The 21,288-nt window shown below is 57.2% G+C and overlaps 2 protein-coding genes and 1 long non-coding RNA gene across 3 annotated transcripts; all 3 read left to right on the top strand.

Moving 5' to 3' along the window:
- The first annotated feature begins 2,088 nt into the window (after positions 1 to 2,088).
- Positions 2,089 to 2,954, top strand: LOC119098599 (uncharacterized). Its single transcript, XR_005094269.1, has 3 exons — positions 2,089 to 2,151; positions 2,391 to 2,505; positions 2,877 to 2,954. It is a non-coding gene; the product is annotated as an uncharacterized LOC119098599 (long non-coding RNA).
- An 87-nt stretch (positions 2,955 to 3,041) lies between these two features.
- Positions 3,042 to 11,249, top strand: LOC119097950 (cilia- and flagella-associated protein 43-like). The gene is made up of 6 exons (XM_037220890.1): positions 3,042 to 3,076; positions 7,225 to 7,447; positions 7,768 to 7,974; positions 8,292 to 8,486; positions 9,187 to 9,333; positions 11,091 to 11,249. Exons 2-6 carry the CDS (start codon positions 7,439 to 7,441, stop codon positions 11,247 to 11,249), a joined length of 717 nt encoding a protein of 238 aa, XP_037076785.1. The 5' UTR covers positions 3,042 to 3,076; positions 7,225 to 7,438.
- A 2,822-nt stretch (positions 11,250 to 14,071) lies between these two features.
- On the top strand, positions 14,072 to 19,224 carry LOC119097949 (cilia- and flagella-associated protein 43). Its single transcript, XM_037220889.1, has 7 exons — positions 14,072 to 14,121; positions 14,426 to 14,489; positions 15,117 to 15,236; positions 15,583 to 15,726; positions 17,591 to 17,686; positions 18,212 to 18,315; positions 18,703 to 19,224. Exons 1-7 carry the CDS (start codon positions 14,072 to 14,074, stop codon positions 18,833 to 18,835), a joined length of 711 nt encoding a protein of 236 aa, XP_037076784.1. The 3' UTR covers positions 18,836 to 19,224.
- Positions 19,225 to 21,288: the final 2,064 nt, after the last annotated feature.

Genomic DNA, 21,288 nt, shown 5'->3' with positions numbered 1-21,288 from the left:
TTCGCGCTGCCCCGGTGTTCTCATGAGCCCCCCCCCCCCCCCCGCCACGCCGGGAGAGTTGAGCACCCATCCACCGGCAAGGTACGGCCGAGAGCCGCGCCGCAACCATGTGCCGCCTGAGGTCGCAGACATGGCAATAGCAGGCTGTCATGGCCCGCACTGCTGGCGATCTTACCAACACTGTGAGACTCGGGGTCCAGCTTACTGCTTCGAGGTGTGTGACCCACCAGCTGGGAAGGCGTGGTACAGACATGTTTGAAATGGGCTCATCAGCTGCTAAAAACGGCAGCCGACGGGACTTCTGGCGCTGCTGAGTCTGCGCCGGGTGGAAGTCGCTGAGTCTGGGTTGGGTGGACGCCGCTGAGTCTGGGCGGGGTGGACACCGCTGAGTCTGGGTCGGGCGGACGCCGCTGAGTCTGGGCCGGGTGGACGCCCCAGTACCAAACGGATCAGTTTTTTGGGTTCTATCCAACTCGTGTTGGGTTAAGCCCGATCCAGAACTAATCGGTATCCATCAGTCTTTCAAGTTTGATCCAATCCTAGTCCAAACTATCTAAAACATGCCAAAGTTTGATGGAGCCAGGGTTGGAAAACCCATGTGTAGTATAATGCTGTGTTGCATGTTGCAAGTTTCGCGCAGAAACTTCCAATTTGGGCACTAGTGACAAGGACAAGTACAAATGATTCCCATCAATGAGGATTGGTCCATATCCGGCTTTTCGTCATATTTTTCTCCCCTCGCTATCATTTGATGAAAGAACACAAGCTCGCCGCCCAGTCAAAGGGCTTGGAAGCTTTGGGATTCATCTCTGAACATAACTATCAGTCCCCAAAACGTAGAAACCCGGAAAGTTGAGAGGGGTAGAGGTGGCACACACCCATATGAGTGACGATTAGGGGACGTCACCAAAAATCTGATGGTATTTTTCGAAGGCACTGGATCTCTGTGCAGACTTAAACCCACAAAAATATGGATTCCCTGCCATTGTAGCATTCCATGAAGGAACACAAATATTTCATTCTCTTAAATGGTTGCGAGTTTTGAATTTGATAATCCAGTTTGACCTATAAAGACACTGGCATTTTGGGAGGAGTTGATGTGGCAAGGGCACACATAGTTTCAAACGCAGATAATGTTTTTTTTCATTCAACGGCCAGGAGAGATTCGCTCAATAGGTACTGAGAACAATTACGATAATTTGTATGTCAAATGTTTACTTTGGACCGAAACGCTGACTTGTTTTAGCTTACACTAAGACACTTGCCTATCTGCTAATTATAAAAGGCCAGTAGCAAACTTTTTATCCAAATCCGATCACATTCCGTACAAGCCGTACACAATACAATGGGTTTTGCACCCGCACAGTGTAAGATGAATGGCAGTCCGTTTTGATACCGGTCGTCCCGCTGGCGGTCTTGTTGATCCCGCCTGGGACTCTGCAGTCAGACAGGGGTTGCCGGCTGGCGGGTCTCGAGTCACAATCGGCCTGCGCAGCGGTGGCCGGCCGGCGGCGATAGTGCGCCCGTTTGCCGCTGATCTGTCGGCCGGCGGTGCGCGGTCCCGCGGCTCCCGGCGTCGGCCGGCGGTCGGCGGCTCGAGCCCATAGCCCCGGCCCCCAGCGACACCCAGGAACGCCCGGCTGGTGAGCGGCAAGTGGCGGGCCCCGCTGCTGGGGACGCCTGGCTGGTGAGCGGCAGTGGCGGGCCCCGCTGCTGGGACGCCCTGGCTGGTGAGCGGCAGTGGCGGGCCCCGCTGCTGAGGCGCCTGGCTGGCGAGCGGCAGTGGCCGGGCCCCGCTGCTGGACGCCTGGCTGGTGAGCGGCAGTGGCGGGCCCCGCTGCTGGGACGCCTGGCTGGTGAGCGTCCGTAGCGGCCCCGCTGCTGGGACGCCTGGCTGGTGAGCGGCCGTAGCGGCCCGCTGCTGGGACGCCTGGCTGGTGAGCGGCCTGGGCGCGGCTCCACTGCCGGGACCCCACTGGCGTGCCATCTGCGCCGGCCTGTGCTGAGGTGCGGCCGTCTGGTGGTCCCGGCAGGTGAAGCACATGCTGGACGCCAACGCCGAGATGGAGGAGATGGACCGGCTGCCGGAGAGAACGAGTTCGAGCTGGACCTGGACGAGCAGACGCGCCTGACAGAGGCCAGCCAGGCCAGGTCAGGCCAGCTGGGCCAGTCGGTTCGTTAGCTCATGCTGTGTAAAGGATTCGTACCGATTTCAGCTGTTGTAGCACAGCAATGCCGTGTGGCCGGTGTAGTGGCATGCTCATTAGGTCTGGTTCTATTACGTGATGAATGGGTCTCAGGTCTTCGTGGTACTTCATGTGGTACATCCGGGAGAATGCAAAGGTTCTCTTTGGCATGATTGTAACGAAGTTGCTGCGACGACTTTTCAGGGTGGAGGAGGCCCGATCTTCGATAATAGACCAGAATGCTCGCAACATGTACGTCAGGGACCAGATCAAGAAGCAGTGCTGGGACGCCATGGACGTCAAGGGCAAATCCGTGCAGGTGGGTGTAATCACCATGAACTATATGTGGTTGTTACATTTGTTAGTTTCGTCGTTTCAGCTCACGAAAACATGAGCCGTCCTATGACACAGCGAATGCATTGCACACATGCGAAAAGTGTGGGAATTGCGAACAGCGTGCGAATGTGTAGAATATAAATTGTTGGAATCTAAAACGGAAAAACTTCAGCATTACCACGCGAACCGTGCACTACTTTATCGAAAGTAGCCATACTAATTGACCTTTGTCATTATCCTACGCATATTGATGCCAGCAGCAGACCGTTCAGTTGGTAAGCTTAATCAGACGGCAGATTGATGGACGAGTGCGCACTACAGCAGCCTGTTCGTGTTGACATGCTCTGCGCTCAGGGCCTGATGCTGAACCTGGATGTGTCAAACTACCCGCTGCTGGCGCGCTCGGACCAGCTGCGCGCCGTACTGGACGCGCTGCAGGAGCGCCGCCAGCTGGAGGTGGCTGAGCGGCAGCTGCAGCAGGAGCTGCTGGAGCCGGCGCCGCCGCCGCCGCCGCCGCCGGCCGCGCCCGTCTCGGCGCCGTCCTCCCTGCACAGGTCAGCACGGCGGGTCGGGCCGCGCCGCCGGCCGGCCGCCGCCGTCAGCAGGTGGCGGACCGGTGCGGCCGCCATCGGTCACGCCCAGGCTGATTGCTGTGTGGGCCCAGACGAGGAGGCCTGACCGATGGCGGTATCTGCCACGGACGCGGCCGCACCCCGGCTGGCTCTGTTCGCCGGAGTAGTCGGCACCGCTTGCCTCCCATTGGTCAGCTCGTTACGGGCCTCAGTCTTGGCCGGCGTGTGCCGCGGTCGTAGATGCGATTGACGCGGCGTCGTTCCAGCCCCGCGCGCGTGCTTCTTCCGGGGTTGGAATGGAGATGGCGTCGTTACGTGGTCCGCAGGGATGATCGCGAGGCCTGGAGACAATCTTGACTGCCGCATCCCAGCTACGTAGAGCTTAATCTACGTCTGTTCGAGTGGCGTGAGCTGATCGTCTGACATGGGAACAAACATGTGTTGTGCATTTCTTTGCGAGACTGAAGAATGCGCTTCATTTGGACAGTAGATATGTCCAGACCTGGACTTTTTGTTTTATCGCAAAGTGATCTTCCAAGTCGAACTGTATCTTCTTCGCTGACATTTGTTGGCTCCACAAGTCAAGTCTGCGTGTGAACACGGTTTCTGACGTCTTGAGATGCGTGGTCGAAGCCGAGAGGCGATTATTCGTTATGCCTCGCGACTCCACTGGTCTTTGTTGGTGCTGGTATCTACCACGAGAGGGCAACATGCGCATTTCTCCCATTCGGAGTTAAAGTACAGATTGCATGTCACGCTTAGCCTCAAATGTAATGATCGAGAACGGATTTTCGACTCCTTGCGATAGCCAGCAACATAGACTCGAGATTGATACGCATTGATGTCTCGAGAATCTACTGAGCCTAGCACACGGAATGCCACCATTTCCGACAAAAACAGAGCGTTCAGTCTTTTTCTAATTCAAGGAATTTTATTGACAAGCTGGAACTAGCCTCCTCTTATTGAGCTGCGGGCAAATGCGTCATCGCGTCAGTCATAGCCAAACACGTTCAGGTTTTCAACCCAGGACTTTCCTCAGCCGAGAGCCTCCAGCTGAAAGATTTGTGTTGATGGTAAATGGCATGGTTTTTTCACCAGCAAAATGTTCAAGTTTAAATGTTCTCACGTATCAAAATGCAGTTTGTTAGTAGTTCATGAGAATCGATGCGTTCTGTGGAAATATTAGTGCCAGACGGATGCTTTTTGCCTCGCAAAGCCATTAGAACTAGAGACGCAACTTCCTAACGGCCAGCCTGCCACATGTGACACGGCAATAAGCCACAGAACCTTGCAGGCCAGACTTGGCGGGCCTTTGCGTGTAACATGTCCAGAACTGGGACAGTGCATTTTGGGCTTGTGTTCACATTTTGAAACCTTGCAATAGTCAAAGATGAAATCTATGCACAATGAAATGCTCTAAGTGATATTTGTCGCGCCACGTCTAACGGTGTTTGTAATCGTGGGCTCTATATCACGGAAAACCCATGTCATACGCCGCGCCAGACAAACAGATAGAAAATGCAACTTTCGTGCAAACATCTGGCGGAAAGGTTAGCACACATAATTACCAAAACGATCACATTTTAAAAGTCAGAGCTCTTATGCTGAGGTATCGACCTTCCATATCATGGGTACCGGTTAAACGACGTTATAGAGCTGACATTTGCAATATTTGTATTATCGATACTCAGTCGAGTGTTCTGAGTCTGTTTCGCACGGGCTGTTATGTAGTGGAGGTAGTGGGGTGTGTCGCAGGCGCGATAATTGCTAAAATTTACTGGTGACATCAGAAAGTACATTGGAGTTTAAATGAGAATCGCATTGACTCGCATTACAAGTAAGTTAGTGTATTTGTTAGACTCCAATCTCGAAAATGGTTCCTTCGATCAAAATGGCCTCGTTGCAATGAGACGTGCCCCTGATTGCCAAACTCCGGTGTGATGTGCTCTGGTTTGTGACCATTTTAAAACAGGTATATCGTGCTCTGTCAGTTTACGGAATTCTGCATTCTAATGTAGATCTCATTTCGTGGCGTGGCAGGCTTCCAATTGCATTGCAGCGTGACAATCGTGTTTTACTGTATCGCGCCAAGGTCATTTCCTCGCCATCCTCAAGACCCGATGCGCTTAGCAGAATTTTCCTACAGGTAATGGTTCCTTGCACGACTGTCTTGCTACTCATTGTGCCTAATGCAAAGGACATGACGAAAATGAGCCTTACTTTGTCGGTGAATCGTGATCTTTGTGAGTAATGATCAAAGTCGCGCAGACAGTAATGGCGTTTTCTAATTCAAGGTTTAAGCTCAGACGCGACTGGGTTTCAATGTTGACGATTTCACACAGGCTGAGATCACGCGACTGGACTTCAATGTTACCTGGCCGCTGGTGACCATGGCCGCTGGCGATGTTACTACTGACAGCGTGCCGGCTGCGTGGTTCCAGTGGCTGCTGGCGGAAGCCGCGACTTGCCACACGGTGATGCCATCGCTTGACAGCCGACCACACCTGCAAAAGATCTACAATCACCTTATAACACTTCGGAAATCGCTGGATCACGCTATGACTGTTTCCTAACGTCCTCAAGTCGAAAGATGACGTCAGTCTGCATTCGGCAATTCGGGGCTTGCCGCATCGCGATGTGACGGTTTTGAAACGACCGGTGACTGCTTCGGGATTGAAGCCCAGCATGTCTGTCTGCATTTTGTCGTGCCTACAATGCAGTGCATTATACACTCGATAACAGAAACTCCGAAGTCGTATTTTTGTTACCGTTACTGTTACTTCTGTCACCAATTTTCAACGCGCAGGGAACAAATTAATGTAAACTGATGATATAAATGAACATTGCTCGAAAATTGTCGCAGTTTGATTTATAATTGTTGGAGAGCGATGGAAAATTAATTAGGATTAATCGAAGCACAATACGGACCCAAGTCCGAAGAATGCTCCGTGGTTGTTTTTTCCATCACATTTAAGAACGTGCTACTGACAAAAGCAAAATGTGCGGGACTTTTAACGCCTTACTAGAAACTTATTATGTTAAATTGAATACTTTACGTTTAACTAACCTTAAAGCCTTAACTCGTACCCTTCTCGGACATGAGACTCCTTGGGGACAATACTAGGGTGTCCGTTACTTTCCTCGGTTGCGGTTATTTCAAGTTATTCACTGACAACCTATCGCTCGTTGTCGGAGATGGTCTCTTTGGAGTATTTATCGCGAGCCTACGCGTCGCTAACGAACTTGATGATCTGGAAGGACTCTACGTGCGACGTCTGAGCCATTTCCGTCCACTTGCTGTTGTAATCGACCATACATATGGCGAAACGGTGCCAATTTTTGCCACTTTTCAGTCGTGAAACGCCACAAAACGCCACTTTTCAGTCGTAGTCACCACCACAGGTGGAGCTTTGTTTACCTGGAGAGGTCCTGGCCGTCTTAATGTTTGTCACCTCCCCTCCCCCATGTTTGACCCAAATAAACGGAAGTAATACCGAAGGATGTCCTCATGAACTGGTGCTTCTCGTTATCACGTGGCCGGGATATTGCTGTGAGCTTTCACGCTTCCACGAACGGTGGTTATCAGAGCGTACACTTGACCGGTGCAGGTGGCCGCGTTTTGTTAGCATGAGCCCCGTGTACGTACGGTGAGCGTGCCTCTGCGGGAACGAGCCGGTGCCTTCAGCTGGGTGGCCCGGCAGCAGCGGTCGCCGCCGAGGGGCCGCTCGCGCTCAGGTCTGGCTGGAGCTGGACAGGCCGGTGCACCGAGAGATTCGCCGCGCTCTGAAGGAGCCGGCTGATCACATCAGGCGTGCGTGTCGCCGACGTCTTCTGCGCTGACGAATTGCTCTGTGCTCACAGTGCGCCACTGGAGGAATTAGCTAATGTCTCGGCCAGTGTATCTCCCTCGTCGACTCTGCCGCATCGAATGTCCGCTGTCAGTGGGGGCTGTTTATCTCTGTCCGTGTCCCAACCGCAGCGGCCGTTCGGCCGGCGCCCAGCACGGCGTTGGATGAGCGGCGCTGTCGCTGTGCGCGCGCGGGATGAGCCGCCCCCGTGCCGGTCGTGTTCGCTGACGGTGGGCGTAAGAGTGACCTGTCCGTGACGTCAGTGCCCCCGCCCTCTGGCAGGCAGTCGACCGCGTCGGTGGATGTCGACCAGGTGACGCCGGTCGCCGAGGACGAGCCGGAGAACGAGGACGAGGACGAGAACGAGGACGAAGATGAGGAGCAGCAGGAGACGACCCACACGGGTAGCCTCAGTCACCAGCTGGGCGTCACCAACCCCTGGCTGCTCTCGCAGTTCGACATCACCACTCGCAAGCAACGCGTGGAGCAGATCTACATGCTGCGGGTGACACTGGCGTTCCGTCGGTTCTCATAACGACTGTGGACTTCTTACAGCATGAGTTTTCAATCTGTCACTCTCAGTCAGCGAGGAGGAAATATGTGCCTCACTACAATCTCACGCAACATGTTTGGTGTTTTACGGTTTGTCTGATACTTAAGTCATGGCCTAGCCCATTTAGTAATTTCTGTGGTGTCCTGGGCGTGTCCACGAGTTTCACCTGTTCTTCTGACGATTTGATTGCTTCGGTTACCGTATCCATCGCCGCCTTCCGTTGTACGTTCGCTATGCATTCTGCGACATAGTACCGACTTTCCCCCGGTCAGGAGGTAATTTACCAGCTCAAAGAGAAGTTCAACGAGCGGTTCGAGGCGCTGTACAAGTCCAAGTGTGGCGAGGTACACCGCATCACCGAGTGGGCGCAGCGGCTGCAGCACATCTACTCGGAGCTGGACATGAGCGAGCAGCCCTGGCTGCCGCAGTGGTCGGACGCCGAACAGCCCGAGACCCTGCTCACCGTGCGGAATGACGAGGTCAGACATGTGGCGTGCTGCAGACGTGGCGTGCGGCGGCCGCGGCAGTCGTGCGCGCGTCAGACGTGCCGTGTGGCAGACGTGGTGTCAGACGTGGCCTGTGGCGGACTTGACGTGTGGCAGAGGCTGGGCGGGCAGCCACCAGTGCGTTAACGTCAGCTGACGACCGGGAGGTGCGCGCCACCTGCCAGCTGACTACCGATGCCAGCTGCCGCCGCGCATGCAGGTCTAACCTGCGTGGCATGATCACGCGCAGAACGACGACGGAGTCGTGCCTGTCGCGTGTGTTTGTGTGACTGTTGCCGTGTGTGCGTCAGGTGACGGTGGAGCGGTACCTGACGCCGGCCGAGTGGGCGCGGCTAGAGGCCCAGGCCGCCGAGGAGGAGCGACGCCGCCGCGAGCGCGAGGCTAACGACTTCCGGGAGCGCGCCATCATGCAGATGATGAACGGCGTGCTGGAGGTCCGCTGGGAGGACACCCTCAAGGTGGACGTGCCCCGGCCGGCGTTCATGGTGAGTCATCATCGAGGCGCGCGGTCACCGCACGAATCATAATCAGCGATTATCGGCCTGCTCAGTATTTGAGGAAGTGGCGATTAATTGCGAAGCATAGAACCGCTTCGGCTAGTTCAGGTTTCGACGGCGCCGGCGACGGTGTGCTCCTCTTCGCTGCCGGAACGTATTGTGACACAAGTCCCAGAAAGGTGTGTTTGCTTGTGAAAGTTTGTCATGCCTTGTGATGGGTGCACCTCAAGGAGAGTGACGTCGGCTGGTGGCTTTGGTTTATGCACGAACCCAGGTAAGCTTCAGTGCAGACAGATCAGGCTTATGGCAAGGTATGATACAGGAATTTGATTAACCGATGATGACCAACTAACGCCTCTGCATGACTTATCACGCTTAGCGAGCACCTATTCAGCACGTTTACTGAGCCATGTGGTGGGGCCCACGCATTTCCACAGCGTCCATCTGTGCGTTCAGATGGCGCCGCGTCTGTCGAGTGGGTTGGGGTGGGCCCACACAGCGTCCATCTGTGTGTCCAGATGGCGCCGCGTTTCTTGAGTATGGTTGGGCCCACACAGTGTCCATCAATGTGTTCAGAGGCCGCCGCGTCTGTCGAGTGAGATGGGGACCGTGCCAGCGGCTAGCCTGGTCCCCGTGCGCTGGCGGCGCGGAGCCCGGCTGTGACCCGGCGGCGTCGCGGCCGCCGCAGGACGAAAAGGAGCCGGACGACTGGACCGAAGACGAGGTCAAGGAGGCCGCCGAGTACGAGCGCAGGGCGGCCGAGTTGGAGGTGGAGCGGGACAAGTACCGCAAACTGCTGGAGCAGGAGCTCAAAAAGATGCTGGTCACCCTGCAGGTAGGCCGCTGGGCATGGCTCGCGGTCAGGGGGCGACAGATGCGAGTCCCAGCTGGCATCGGCGCGAGATGTCACGCAGAGTAGCAGCCTCTCGGCACTACTGGGCTGTGTATCAGCTGCGAAGCTGATACACGGCTCGCAGCGCTCCTTCGAAGCAGAAGGAGAGCCTTTTTGTTTTAATGAGTGTCCTTGTCCTATCATTTACCCCGCCCGCCCTCCCCCCTCCCCTTCAGGGAGTTTGCATTCACAAGTGTTTTACTAGAACTACGGGCGTCACAGCGTAGACATTTACTCCGGCCGTCTATTAAGCATTGCGTAACCATGAAAAAGTCGAGCCTTGTGTGTTTTGCCAGAAGTATCGGTGTCATGACGTTCAAAAGTAGTGGAACTGGGATTTTAAGCATATCGTGCGCGCGGAAATTTTATGAGCAGTAAGTACGCAGCACACTAGATGTTTTAGAAGCTGAGCTGAGGGTTTCGCCACCGCCGGTAGACGACTTCATTTATATCTATTGCATGTTGATAACGTGGAAATGGGTGAATATTTTCACGCCACCCCGCGCCATATCGTCATCTTGCTGGTTTCCCTGTCTTGTTCGTGATATTTATGCGTCATTATTTCCCGGGGCCCTTCCGCCGTGTATGATGTATGTCACGCTGGGTGCTGCGCTGGGCCGGTCGTCGGCCAGGCGCGGCCCAGTGCGTCGGCCGGCGGTCGCAGCGGCGGGGCCAACGCCGCCGCCTGACGAGGCGGTCGCCGGGTGGCGTCATTAGCCGACCCGCCGTGTCCGGGGGGCGGGTCCCGGCGGCCCGGCATCCGGCCTCGGCGCTGGCAACGGCCCTGCTCACGGCCCGCAGCTCACCGGCGCTGCACGGCCGGGCCGGGCCGCGCTGCCGAGAACACGGGCAGACGTGGGCCGGCTGGGGAGCTGAGACAGGCATCACACAGTGCTGTTGGCTGGAGGTGGGATCGACGTGGTATATCAGGGTGGAGGTGGGACTGACTCGGATATGGGGGAGGACGTTGAGGTCAGACCGGCCTAGTTTGTCAGCGTAGGGACTGGGATTGATCCAGCTGTCGGTCGCACAGAAGACGGTGGACCAGTAGGGACCGGGACTGATCTAGCTGTCGGTCGCACAGAAGACGGTGGACCAGTAGGGACCGGGACTGATCCAGCTGTCGGTCGCACAGAAGACGGTGGACCAGTAGGGACTGGGACTGATCCAGCTGTCGGTCGCACAGAAGACAGTGGACCAGTAGGGGACTGGGATTGATTCTAGCTGTCGGTCGCACAGGAGACGGTGGACCAGAAGGGACTGGGACTGATCTAGCTGTCAGGTGCTCAGGAGACGGTGGACCAGTAGGGACTGGGACTGATCGAGCTGTCGGTCGCACAGAAGACGGTGGACCAGTAGGGACTGGGACTGATCTAGTTGTCGGTCGCTCAGGAGACGGTGGACCAGTAGGGACTGGGACTGATCTAGCTGTCGGTCGCACAGGAGACTGTGGACCAGTAGGGACTGGGACTGATCTAGCTGTCGGTCGCACAGAAGACGGTGGACCAGTAGGGACTGGGACTGATCTAGCTGTCAGGTGCTCAGGAAACGGTGGACCAGTAGGGACTGGGACTGATCTAGCTGTCGGTCGCACCGGGAGACGGTGGACAGTAGGGACTGGGACTGATCTAGTTGTCGGTTCGCGCCCGGAGACTGTGGACCAGTAGGGACTGGGACTGATCTAGCTGTCGGTCGCGCAGGAGACGGTGGACCGGTTTGACGACAGTCTGAATCAGCTGTTCACGCTTAAGGTACAGACGGAACACGCTATCTACCAGGAGGAGCTGAAGGTCAGCAGACTGATCCGGGATGTGGCCAGCGAAGATGACCGCCAGAAAAGGGAGACCGAGCTCTGGTGAGCGCCCGGCAGCGACAGTCATGCAGCACCTGGTTGGATGCTGGCTGTGTGCGTGGGCGACTTGATTGAACGAGATGCCTGCATGGGATGGCTTTCCGCAGCTCGTTCAATAGGGTTTTGTATTTTCTTTGGTGAAATATTTTTTGAACCGGTCGCCAACTTGATTTTAGGGCCATGGTACTGGGAGATGAACTCGGAGCGTATGAAAAGTACAATGCTCAGCAGGACCTAGGTATTCAAATGTACTGCAGTGGCGCAAGCAGGGGGAGGGGCACAGGGAACGTCCCCTCTTAGGTTCCGAAGGGTCCTTCGGTCCTTGGGACCTACGATTAAGGGCCCGAAAGGCGCATGTCAGAATTAGTTTTCACGTCCGTAAAGCACGGTCTCTAAGGGCTTGGTCATGTTAATGCAAATTTTTAACCCATTTCGAGCTACAATATTCTACTGTAAAATGAAAATCGTCGGCCATTTTGTCATGCAGTCGCTTAACACATGATCTATTTAGTTCAAATTGCTTAGAATTCTGGCAGAACTTATTTTTGCGATAGCGTCTGGCGTCTATTCCAGCCGTTAACAGGTAAAAAGTAATGATAAGAAATGCCCTCACTAAGCATGGACCCATATCTGTCGATCTTATTTCGTTTTGGGGACCTTCCATCATCAGGGGGACCTTTATCAACCCTGTGCCCCTCCCCCCAAGGCTCTGCCCGCGCGCCTGATGTACTCCACGGAGTCTCGTGGGGGCAGTGCTCTTTGGCGGTTCGGACGAGTTAGCGTGCAGTGGACGTTCCGGCTCCCACTCTGTCCTTACTGACTGTCTTTAGCTTTGTCGCGTGGCAACCAGTGATGTGGTGTGACACGGAAGCAGAGATCAGTGAGCAGGATGGACAATTGTGTTACACTTTGAGTCAAGTAACAGAATATATTTTTCCGCTTCTTGTCTCAGGTAAATGGCTGCCAAGTTACTTGACACCGCACGGCGCGCCAATTAGCGTTATTTACTGTATGACGCCTGTCTCGCCGTCATCCAAACGTTCGGTTTGACCATAAGAGATACGCTGGCTCATCGTGACCCGTCGGCTGCCTACCGAGTAACGTCCTAAACTACAGCTTGTGTCGGCAGCCGCCAGATGGATTGTGACGCAGCAGCGCAAGATCGGCCTGCAGGCGGCCAACGCCGACCTGCGCCGGGCGCTGGAGGCGGCGCGCGCCGCCCAGGAGCCGCTGAATGCAGCAGGACCGGCTGATGGAGCGCGGCTTCCGACGCGAGTTTGCCGACGTGCCGTCCAACGTGGTGGACGCCCTGTTCCGTTACTTCAGGTGACGTGCGCCCGGCGCGGCGCGGGGCACTGGTGGTGGGGGTTAGGTGGCCGGCCCCGCCGCGGGCGGGGTGGTGCGCAGGCTGTGTTTCGACTCCAGCTCCAGTATCACTGGCTGACCTTAGCTTAGCCGCGTGGTAGCCAGCGGCGTATCGTGGCACGGAAACGGAAATTGGTGCAAGCGGGATGGAGAACTGTGACGACTAAGTCGACTATGCTCGTCAAACACACCGGCTGCATTTTCACGTAGCGGGCGCGATCCGGGCCTTAAGGAGGGATGTGTCGCACACACATCTGGCGGTGTGTCTGACTAGCCCCCCCCCCCCCCCCACCACCCCTCGGCGGCGCTGGCCGTAAGCCCGGCCGCACCGAAGCTGCCTGCTCGCCGAAGCACGTGTGTATGTGTGTGTGTGTGGGCCCGGCAGGCGGCGTCCGCCGTGTCTGCGCCGCCACATGGGGCCGGGCGGCCGCCGCTTCACGCTGGCGGAGGACGGCGTGATCGAGGTGGACAAGCGGCACCACGGCCGGCGCCGCTCCCGCAGCCGCAACCGCAGCCGTCACGGAAGCCGCTCGCCCCGTACGTGCAGAGTGCTCCTGTCCTCCGGTCAGCCAGCGGGGCGGGCGACGTCACTCGTTATATGGAATGACTTGGTGTCACTCGGCGTGGGCAGCTGGCATGTGATACAAACTTGTTTGTTTTGTTTATGTGACGGCCAGTTCGTGTCACCCGGCGCATGACACAAACTGGCCGTCACGTATATCATTCTGCAATGTTCTGTGGGTTCGTCCCCACTCCTTCACTGCTGTTCCTCCGTTGCTGTTTTCTTGCATGAGGTGCTCCGTCTGTCCGCGCGTCCGGCATCCGCCCTGTCTGCGCGCCGGGCTTGCAGTCAGCGTGCACGCGTGCGTCAGGCGGCGGGCTCCAACCGGGAGAGCGTGTCGCGCGAGCCGACCGATCCGGAGCATGCCCGCCGCACCACCCTGGCCGTGCCTGGCGCCTACCGCGGCTACGTCTCCTCCATGCATGGCGGCGCGCCCTACCAGGCCAACGTGAAAACCGTGCCCGGCAAGGTAACCCGTCCTCGTCCTTTGCCACCCGCCCCGCTTCCGCCACTGCGACCGGCTGGCCACGAGTCAGACCCAATACTCTCAGAACTCTGTGCGGCTGAGCCAACTGGCCGTGATGGCGTTTATGGTCGCGCCTCAGCCAGGCAAGGCTGAGCGGCCACCGAGCGCTCGTCCGTACTTATTTAGCGTGTGGATGTTGCGCGCGATGACGCCGTCGTTCCCTGTTGAACGTTTGCAGCCGCGGACTGTAGCGCCTGAACCCGTGTGTCTGTTGGCCTCTGCCATATCAGAGGTGTCAGGTATGCTGTTTGTCATGACTAACGCCGCGTCTGCTTTATAATACGCGTTGCAACAGCGGGCGATTCTGGAGGCGATGAAGGAGCTGGACGACGACGCGCAGCGCTCGGAGGATATCGAAGTGCCGCTCTGGCTCAAGATGTGCCAGCTGCGGCTGGCTAAGGTGTTGATGGAGTTCAAGGTACGGCCGTCGGCGACCGGCTGGGGGGAACACGTGTGCACGTGTGCGGCCGCGGCCGGGCGCCCGGTGGATGACCCTGCGGTGTGGGAGCCCAAGAGATCCGTGGGAAGGGAGGGGGGGGGGTGCGGGTGAGCCCCTTCGGCCTGCCGGCGCACGCGTCCGCTGTCACCTGGCTGTGTAGGCTAGAGAGCAGGGCTGGCGCCAACCACACACCCCGCGCAGGTGCTGCGCTGCAATGCCGAGGTGGCCGCCCTGGTGGACTCGATCGAGAAGCGGTGTCATCTCGAGGAAGCGCTCACCATCCGCTCGCAGGCGCTCATCTCGGAGCTGGCCGAACTGCGGCGAACGGCGGCTGCGGCAGCTGCACGACCACGAGGTACCTGCCCCTGTGTCTGTCTCGTGTCATGTCGTGTTTTGTCGTAGGGCAGTAATGGCAGGTGTAAGTCTGCGGTAGGAGGGATGCGTGTAAGTGATGACAATAGGTTTGTGCAACAGAAGTGAATATGACGTGTAAGGGTTTTGTAGCATAAGTTTTGTCACGTAGCAGGTATGCTGTGGGAGTATTTACAGTAAAAGCAATGTCGTAGCTTATCCGTAGGGATGAATTTTTGTTGTAGCACTGATGTTGAACCTTGAAAAATAATACTTTGGAATTCTCAACAAGATGTAAGATTGGTCGTTTGGTTGATCCTTGCCAGGCTTCAGATCAGACCGATGGCGACCTGGGACGTTTGTGGTCTAGGCCGTGCCAGGCTTGGTGGCTTTTACGGTATGTGCCGTGCCTCAGAGTCAGTGGATAATCTGATGGGGCCGACGCGGCGTGATGACTTGGTGACGTCCGTTGTCGGTGCCGTGCCTCAGCGTCAGCTGATAATCTGTAGCCGACGCGGCGTGGTGACTTGGTGACTTCCGTGGTCGGTGTCGTGCCTCAGAGTCAGTTGATAATCTGTAGCCGACGCGGCGTGATGACTTGGTGACGTCCGTGGTCGGCGCTGCGCTTCAGATCCAGCTGGTGGTGAAGCAGGGCCAGGTTGAGATAGACCTGGGTGACTTCTGTCCCGACTTCACGGGCTCGGCACTGATCCACCGCTCGCGGGTGGAGCTGCTCAACAAACAGATCCTGGTACGGCTCGCTGACCGCCGCCGGGTGTAAATGACTGGTGCCGCGTCACGGCTAACACGGGCACCGTTGGTCCCCACTGGAGACGTGGTGAGGGAGCCAACGTCTCTTGAAATGCGTGGAACGCTGAATGGCTCTCGCACTTTCTGGGACTCGACCTGCCCAGTGTCGTATTATGTAATCATTACGCTTCACATGTTTTGCGAACTTGGACATAATTCTAGACGCGTTCATTCTGCATAGAAATTCAGTATTCTTGGAATTGAAATGAATTGTCGAACGGCCGTATGACTTTGGGTCCATTCGAGAGTGCATCAGACGTGTCGACTGGTGTGGCGTGCTGCGGCAGGGCATCGGCGGCAAGAAGCTGGAGGTGATGCGGGACGCGCTGCGGTTCCGGCGCGGCATCGTCATGCAGCGCTGGGAGTACGAGCGCTGCCGCATGACGCTGGAGGACCTGGTGCAGACACTGCGCGACATCGACTTCATGAAGGTGCGCTGTTGGGGCCGCCGCCGATGGCGTCCGGCTGCCCCGCAGGGTGTCAGGACGTTGGCCGGTGATAGTCATGGCCGCCGGGGGCGTCCGGCTGCACCGCAGGATGTCAGAGTGTTGGCCAGGGATAGCCATGGCCGCCGGGGCGCTGTGGTGGCGTTTCGGCTGCACCACAGGATGTCAGCGTGTTGGCTAGGGATGGCCATGGTCGCCGGGGCGCTGTGATGGTGTCCGGCTGCCCCGCAGGGTGTCGGAGTGCTGGCCAGGGATAGCCATGGCCGCCGGGGCGCTGTGGTGGCGTTCGGCTGCCCCGCAGGATGTCAGCGTGTTGGCTAGGGATGGCCATGGTCGCCGGGGCGCTGTGATGGTGTCCGGCTGCCCCGCAGGGTGTCAGAGTGCCGGCCAGGGATAGCCATGGCCGCCGGGGCGCTGTGGTGGCGTTCGGCTGCACCACAGGATGTCAGCGTGTTGGCTAGGGATGGCCGTGGCCGCCGGGGCCGCTGTGTTGGCGTCCGGCTGCCCTGCAAGTGTCAGAGTGCTGGCCAGGGATAGCCATGGCCGGCGGTGGGGCTGCAGGCACCGAGCAGCGTCGGCTGGTGGTGAAACACTGGCGACACTCTGGTTTTTAACGCACGCCCCGCGCAAGCCCTGGGTCAAGCGGACTTACCATCATTTGTTGGTGATCGCTACTGTAGTGCCCACTCAGTGTTGCCCAATAGTAACTATTCACTTAAGCTGTTGGTTTGGTGCATTAAGAACCGATTTCGTTGTCATCTGTGACCACTGGCTGTTATTGAACCTCTCTTTCCTTTTCTTCTCTGCTCTGCTGGCTGTATTTGGACCATTGGACTCCATCGCGACAGTGTTGTGTCGGGGTCGTCAGTTGATTTCACACCTGATGACTGTTGGCTGTGCAAATCTTCATGGGAGTGGAGAGGTCGGCTGTGAGGTGCGCGGTTGTAACGGGAGTGGATAGGTTGGCTGTGAGGTGCGTGGCTGTAACGGGGGTGGAAAGGTTGGCTGGGAGGTGTGTGGTTGTAACGGGAGTGGATAGGTTGGCTGTGAGGTGTGTGGCTGTAACGGGAGCGAGGGGTCGGCTGTGAGGTGCGAGGCTGTAACGGGAGTGGAGAGGTCGACTGTGAGGTGCGTGGCTGTAGCGGGAGTGGAGGGGTCGGCTGTGAGGTGCGTGAATGTAACGGGAGTGAGGAGGTCGGCTGGGAGGTGCGTGGCTGTAACGGGAGTGGAGAGATCGGCTGGGAGGTGCGTGGCTGTAACGGGAGTGGAGAGGTCGACTGTGAGGTGCGTGTCTGTAACGGGAGTGGAGAGATCGGCTTTGAGGTGCGTGGCTGTAACGGGAGTGGAGAGGTCGACTGTGAGGTGCGTGGCTGTAACGGGAGTGGAGAGATCGGCTGTGAGGTGCGTGGCTGTAACGGAATTGGAGGGGTCGGCTGTGAGGTGCGTGGCTGTAACGGGAGTGGAGAGGTCGACTGTGAGGTGCGAGGCTGTAACGGGAGTGGAGAGGTCGACTGTGAGGTGCGTGGCTGTAACGGGAGTGGAGAGATCGGCTAGGAGGTGCGAGGCTGTAACGGGAGTGGAGAGGTCGACTGTGAGGTGCGTGGCTGTAACGGGAGTGGAGGGGTCGGCTGTGAGGTGCGTGGCTGTAACGGGAGTGGAGAGATCGGCTAGGAGGTGCGTGGCTGTAACGGGAGTGGAGAGATCGGCTGTGAGGTGCGAGGCTGTAACGGGAGTGGAGGGGTCGGCTGTGAGGTGCGTGGATGTAGCGGAGCGTAGTAGCCTCAGTCCCTAATCTGCACTGTCTGCCGGACGCTGCCTCACGCCTGGCGGGGTGTCTGCCGGCCAACAGGTGACTAGGGCCATCCAGCAGTATCTGTCGGAGGGCGGCGACACCACAGAGAAAAAGATCGCCCGTCTGGAGCGACGGCTGGACATCCTGTACCAGGTTCGGGTCCCGCTGCTGCTGGTCTCGTCCGCCGCCCTCACGTGCTCTTGACACCTCATGACGCGACACTTTCAATGTGTCATCGCAGGGGCCGTTTTTATATGAATTTGAATATGACTAGAGCGTAGAAACGCTTCTGTAAGGCGCGAGTTCGAGTGTGGTTGCTACATCGCTGACATTATCCGCTACACCGGTTACCGCCTCATCCACAACGGTCAGTTTTGCCCGCAACACTACCACCACGATCGCGGTGGTCGGCACCGCCCGGTACACTAATTACCACCACGGCCACGGAGGTCAGTATTACCCGCTACACCAGTTACCAACACACCCAGCGTGTGCGTACTGTGCACAGTGACTGTGCCAGATGGGGTACTGCCGATGAGCCGGAGCACGCCGCCGTGACCGTTCTGTGACGCGCCGGCTTTGCGGCGTGGCAGGAGGCGGGCGCGCCAGCGGGAGGAGGACGCCGACGTCACAGAGTACCTGGAGCGGCTGCTACGCATCAAGCGGGCCGACAACCAGCGGCTGGCGCTCGAGGCGCGCGAGCTCAACGTCGACGTGTCCGAGCGCGAGCTGCTCTATGACATCCGCTGTAACCATCAGCGGGCGTGGCAGGCGCGCCAGAGGTGGGTCCGGCTGCGGCCGCGGTGGTGTGGTCCGCCCGGGAAGTCGTCCCGCCCCGGCCCGGCCTGGCCGCCCGGCCCGCCATGGGCAGTCGTCCACCGGCGGCAGACAGCTGTCGCCGGGCGGCGTTGGAAGTCATCCGCCGGCTGAAACGCGCTGTGCTGACGGGCTTTCTGGACTCGGTGCGTACGAACTCAACAGTGGGAGATCGAACTTGAAAGCGTGATATCACGAGTCCACGACGCTGTAACTGCAGCTGCCCCGGTGCGTGCTGGGAGCCTGCGTGCAGTGATGTGATTGTGTGCTGCGATATGCGCCTGGTCGACAGTACGATTGTGACGGTGTCTGGTCTGTGCCGTACGTACGGTAAAGGGGCGACTCGTCCGCAGGCTGGACAACCTGCGCAAGATCCGGGACCTGTGCGACATCGCCGGCTTCCAGCAGCGCTACATGACCATGCTGCACAGTGAACTGCAGAGGATGTACAGCAAGACGTTCCCCATGCTGCACGCCATCAACTGAACTGGATCATCCTTCGTCTTGCAGACGTGTGTCACGTGTGCAGAACATTTAAAGTTGCATTATCTTTCTGTCTTTGTTTGCATTCTGCTTGATGTTATGTGGGCGTTTTTAATCATGATTCAATCAGTAACAGGCGTTGTACTTCCCGTGGCTTGTCGACAGGTCAGTGGCATGTGTGTTTGTAAAGTGTCCAAATTGTATAGCCTTAAAGGATGATATAGAGACAAAGATATCGACAGTCTGATATTGTTCGTAGATCATTCATGTAGCGAATGTGTAAGCATGTTTTTATTTGGATGTGTTAGATAATGACGCAACGCGCCATGCTGCTCCAAAATTACCGTCTTTAGTGGGGTGCATGTGCTGATCAAATAAATTACTGGAGACTTCCTGAGCGTTGACACGCAGCCGTGTGCGTCTGCGGGTACCCTGCGTCAGCTGGTGGATGAGTGGAAACAGATGGGATTGGACCCAGGACCGGGACACCGGGAAAATGGACCCAGGACCGGAACACCGGGCCGCCGATCCTCAAAGCTTGTGGTGTGCTGGTCTCATCCACTGACCCAGCAGTGCAGTGCTTGTGACAGGGCTGCCCTGCCTGCCAGTCTCAGCGGGATCTGATAGAGGTGGTCGGTAGCAGGGGACGCTCAAATCTCCGGCAACTGTTGGAGCTGGAGGGTGGGAACCGAGTGTTCACGAGGAGTGGTTGTTGAGTGTGAACCATTAATCACAGAGACTGGAGGTGGTCAGGCGCTGGTAGTCAGTGGGACAGACATTGTCAGTGGCCGCTCTCGCCTGGCGTGTGAAAGCGCACGCTGATAGGTGGATTCATCATATTTCAGTTACAGGGTGCGCGGCTCATGGCCACCACCCATCGGTTAGAACCGAAATAGCTGGGAAGAGACGACGGTATAAACACGATGCTCCCGTTGGAAACCGGCGGGCGGACGAATGCCACCGCTCTGCTTCACCGCACGCACCTATAGAGGGCAGCACAGGATCAGTGAAGGATTGGAGCACTGGTGGACTGTGTCCACAACCCCGATCAGGATGGCTAGACCACTTACAATATCGTTAGCCTAACTGCAGAGGGCTCTCATACCGGTGTTACAGGCTATCATGCATCATTTTACGATTGCTCACGCCTGCTTTCTGTAACTAATGCTCGCAGCCCGGGCGTCCAGTTGGTCGTCACTGTCGACTATAAGGCTTGCACTGCTCTGCATGACCCAGTCAGTGCTGGATCACTGTCATCAGCTGTTTACACCGCGTACTTAATGGCCGTGAGGTGAGGGGACAGTTAGGATGCGTGTGGTGTCAGTGGAAAGTCCTTGGCCGCTCAGTAAGCTCCTGTGCTCTGCAGTCGGTCAGGTCAGGTTGGCTGATGGTGGGCATGCCTTGACGTCCGTGTCTGTCCCATCTGTCGCTGCACACTGCCTTAACGTATGTGCCCGTCCCATCTGCCGCTACGCACTGCCCTGACGTTTGCATATCTTCCATCTGCCGCTGCACGCTGCCCTAACGTCTGTGCCGTCCGATCTGCCGCTGCACACTGACATTACGTCTGTGTCCGTCACATCTGCCGATGCACACTGCCCTTACGTCCGTATCCGTCCCCTCTGCCGCTGCACACTGCCCTGACGTCTGCATACCTTTCATCTGCCGCTGCACACCGCATTAACGTCTGTGTCTGTCCCATCTGCCGCTGCACACTGGTCTGACGTCCGTGTTTGTCCCATCAGCCGCTGCACACTGCCCTAACGTCTGTGCCCGTCACATCTGTCGCTGCACACTGCCCTAACATCTGTGCCCGTCCCATCTGCCACTGCACACTGCCCTGACGTCTGCATATCTTCCATTTGCCGCTGCACACTGCCCTAACGTCTGCATATCTTCCATCTGCCGCTGCACACTGCATTAACGTATGTGCCCATCCGATCTGCCGCTGCACACTGCCCTAACGCCTGTTCCCGTCCCATCTGCCGCTACACAATGCCGTGGGTTACCGCAGCTCGTACACGGTTTTGTTCAGCATCTGTTTTTATTGTTGGCCGACTTTCGCAGCGTGGAATAGTCATTAAAAGTAAGTTATGTGTTTGTTTACTTCTGTATTGGTTGAGCAAATAACGAGTGCCGAGGTCAAACAACCGCGCGAGGAACAATCACGCCGAGATACCTGCGCTGAGCCACAGTACACAATTGATAACTCTGAAATGCTACACCAGTAAATCCTCTCTAAAGCGACATTAAGACCAGAAGGAAGACGGGCTCTGGCAGCACCACGTCTCTGGTACGATTGCTATTCGACTAATCGACATACATATGACCTGAGAATCGCACTCGCACGCCACAGTTTGTGACGCCTAGCTTTACCAGCGGCGGCCTTGCCCCCCTCAATGTCCGCAGCCCGCACGTCACGGCCTCAAACTAAGCGCCAGGGTCTGCGAGTGGCT

This window comes from Pollicipes pollicipes, unplaced genomic scaffold (genome assembly GCF_011947565.3).
Source record: "Pollicipes pollicipes isolate AB1234 unplaced genomic scaffold, Ppol_2.1 Scaffold_4740;HRSCAF=5597_pilon_pilon_pilon, whole genome shotgun sequence".
NCBI classification, from domain to species: domain Eukaryota; kingdom Metazoa; phylum Arthropoda; class Thecostraca; order Pollicipedomorpha; family Pollicipedidae; genus Pollicipes; species Pollicipes pollicipes.
This window is presented reverse-complemented; position numbering and strand designations above follow the sequence as displayed.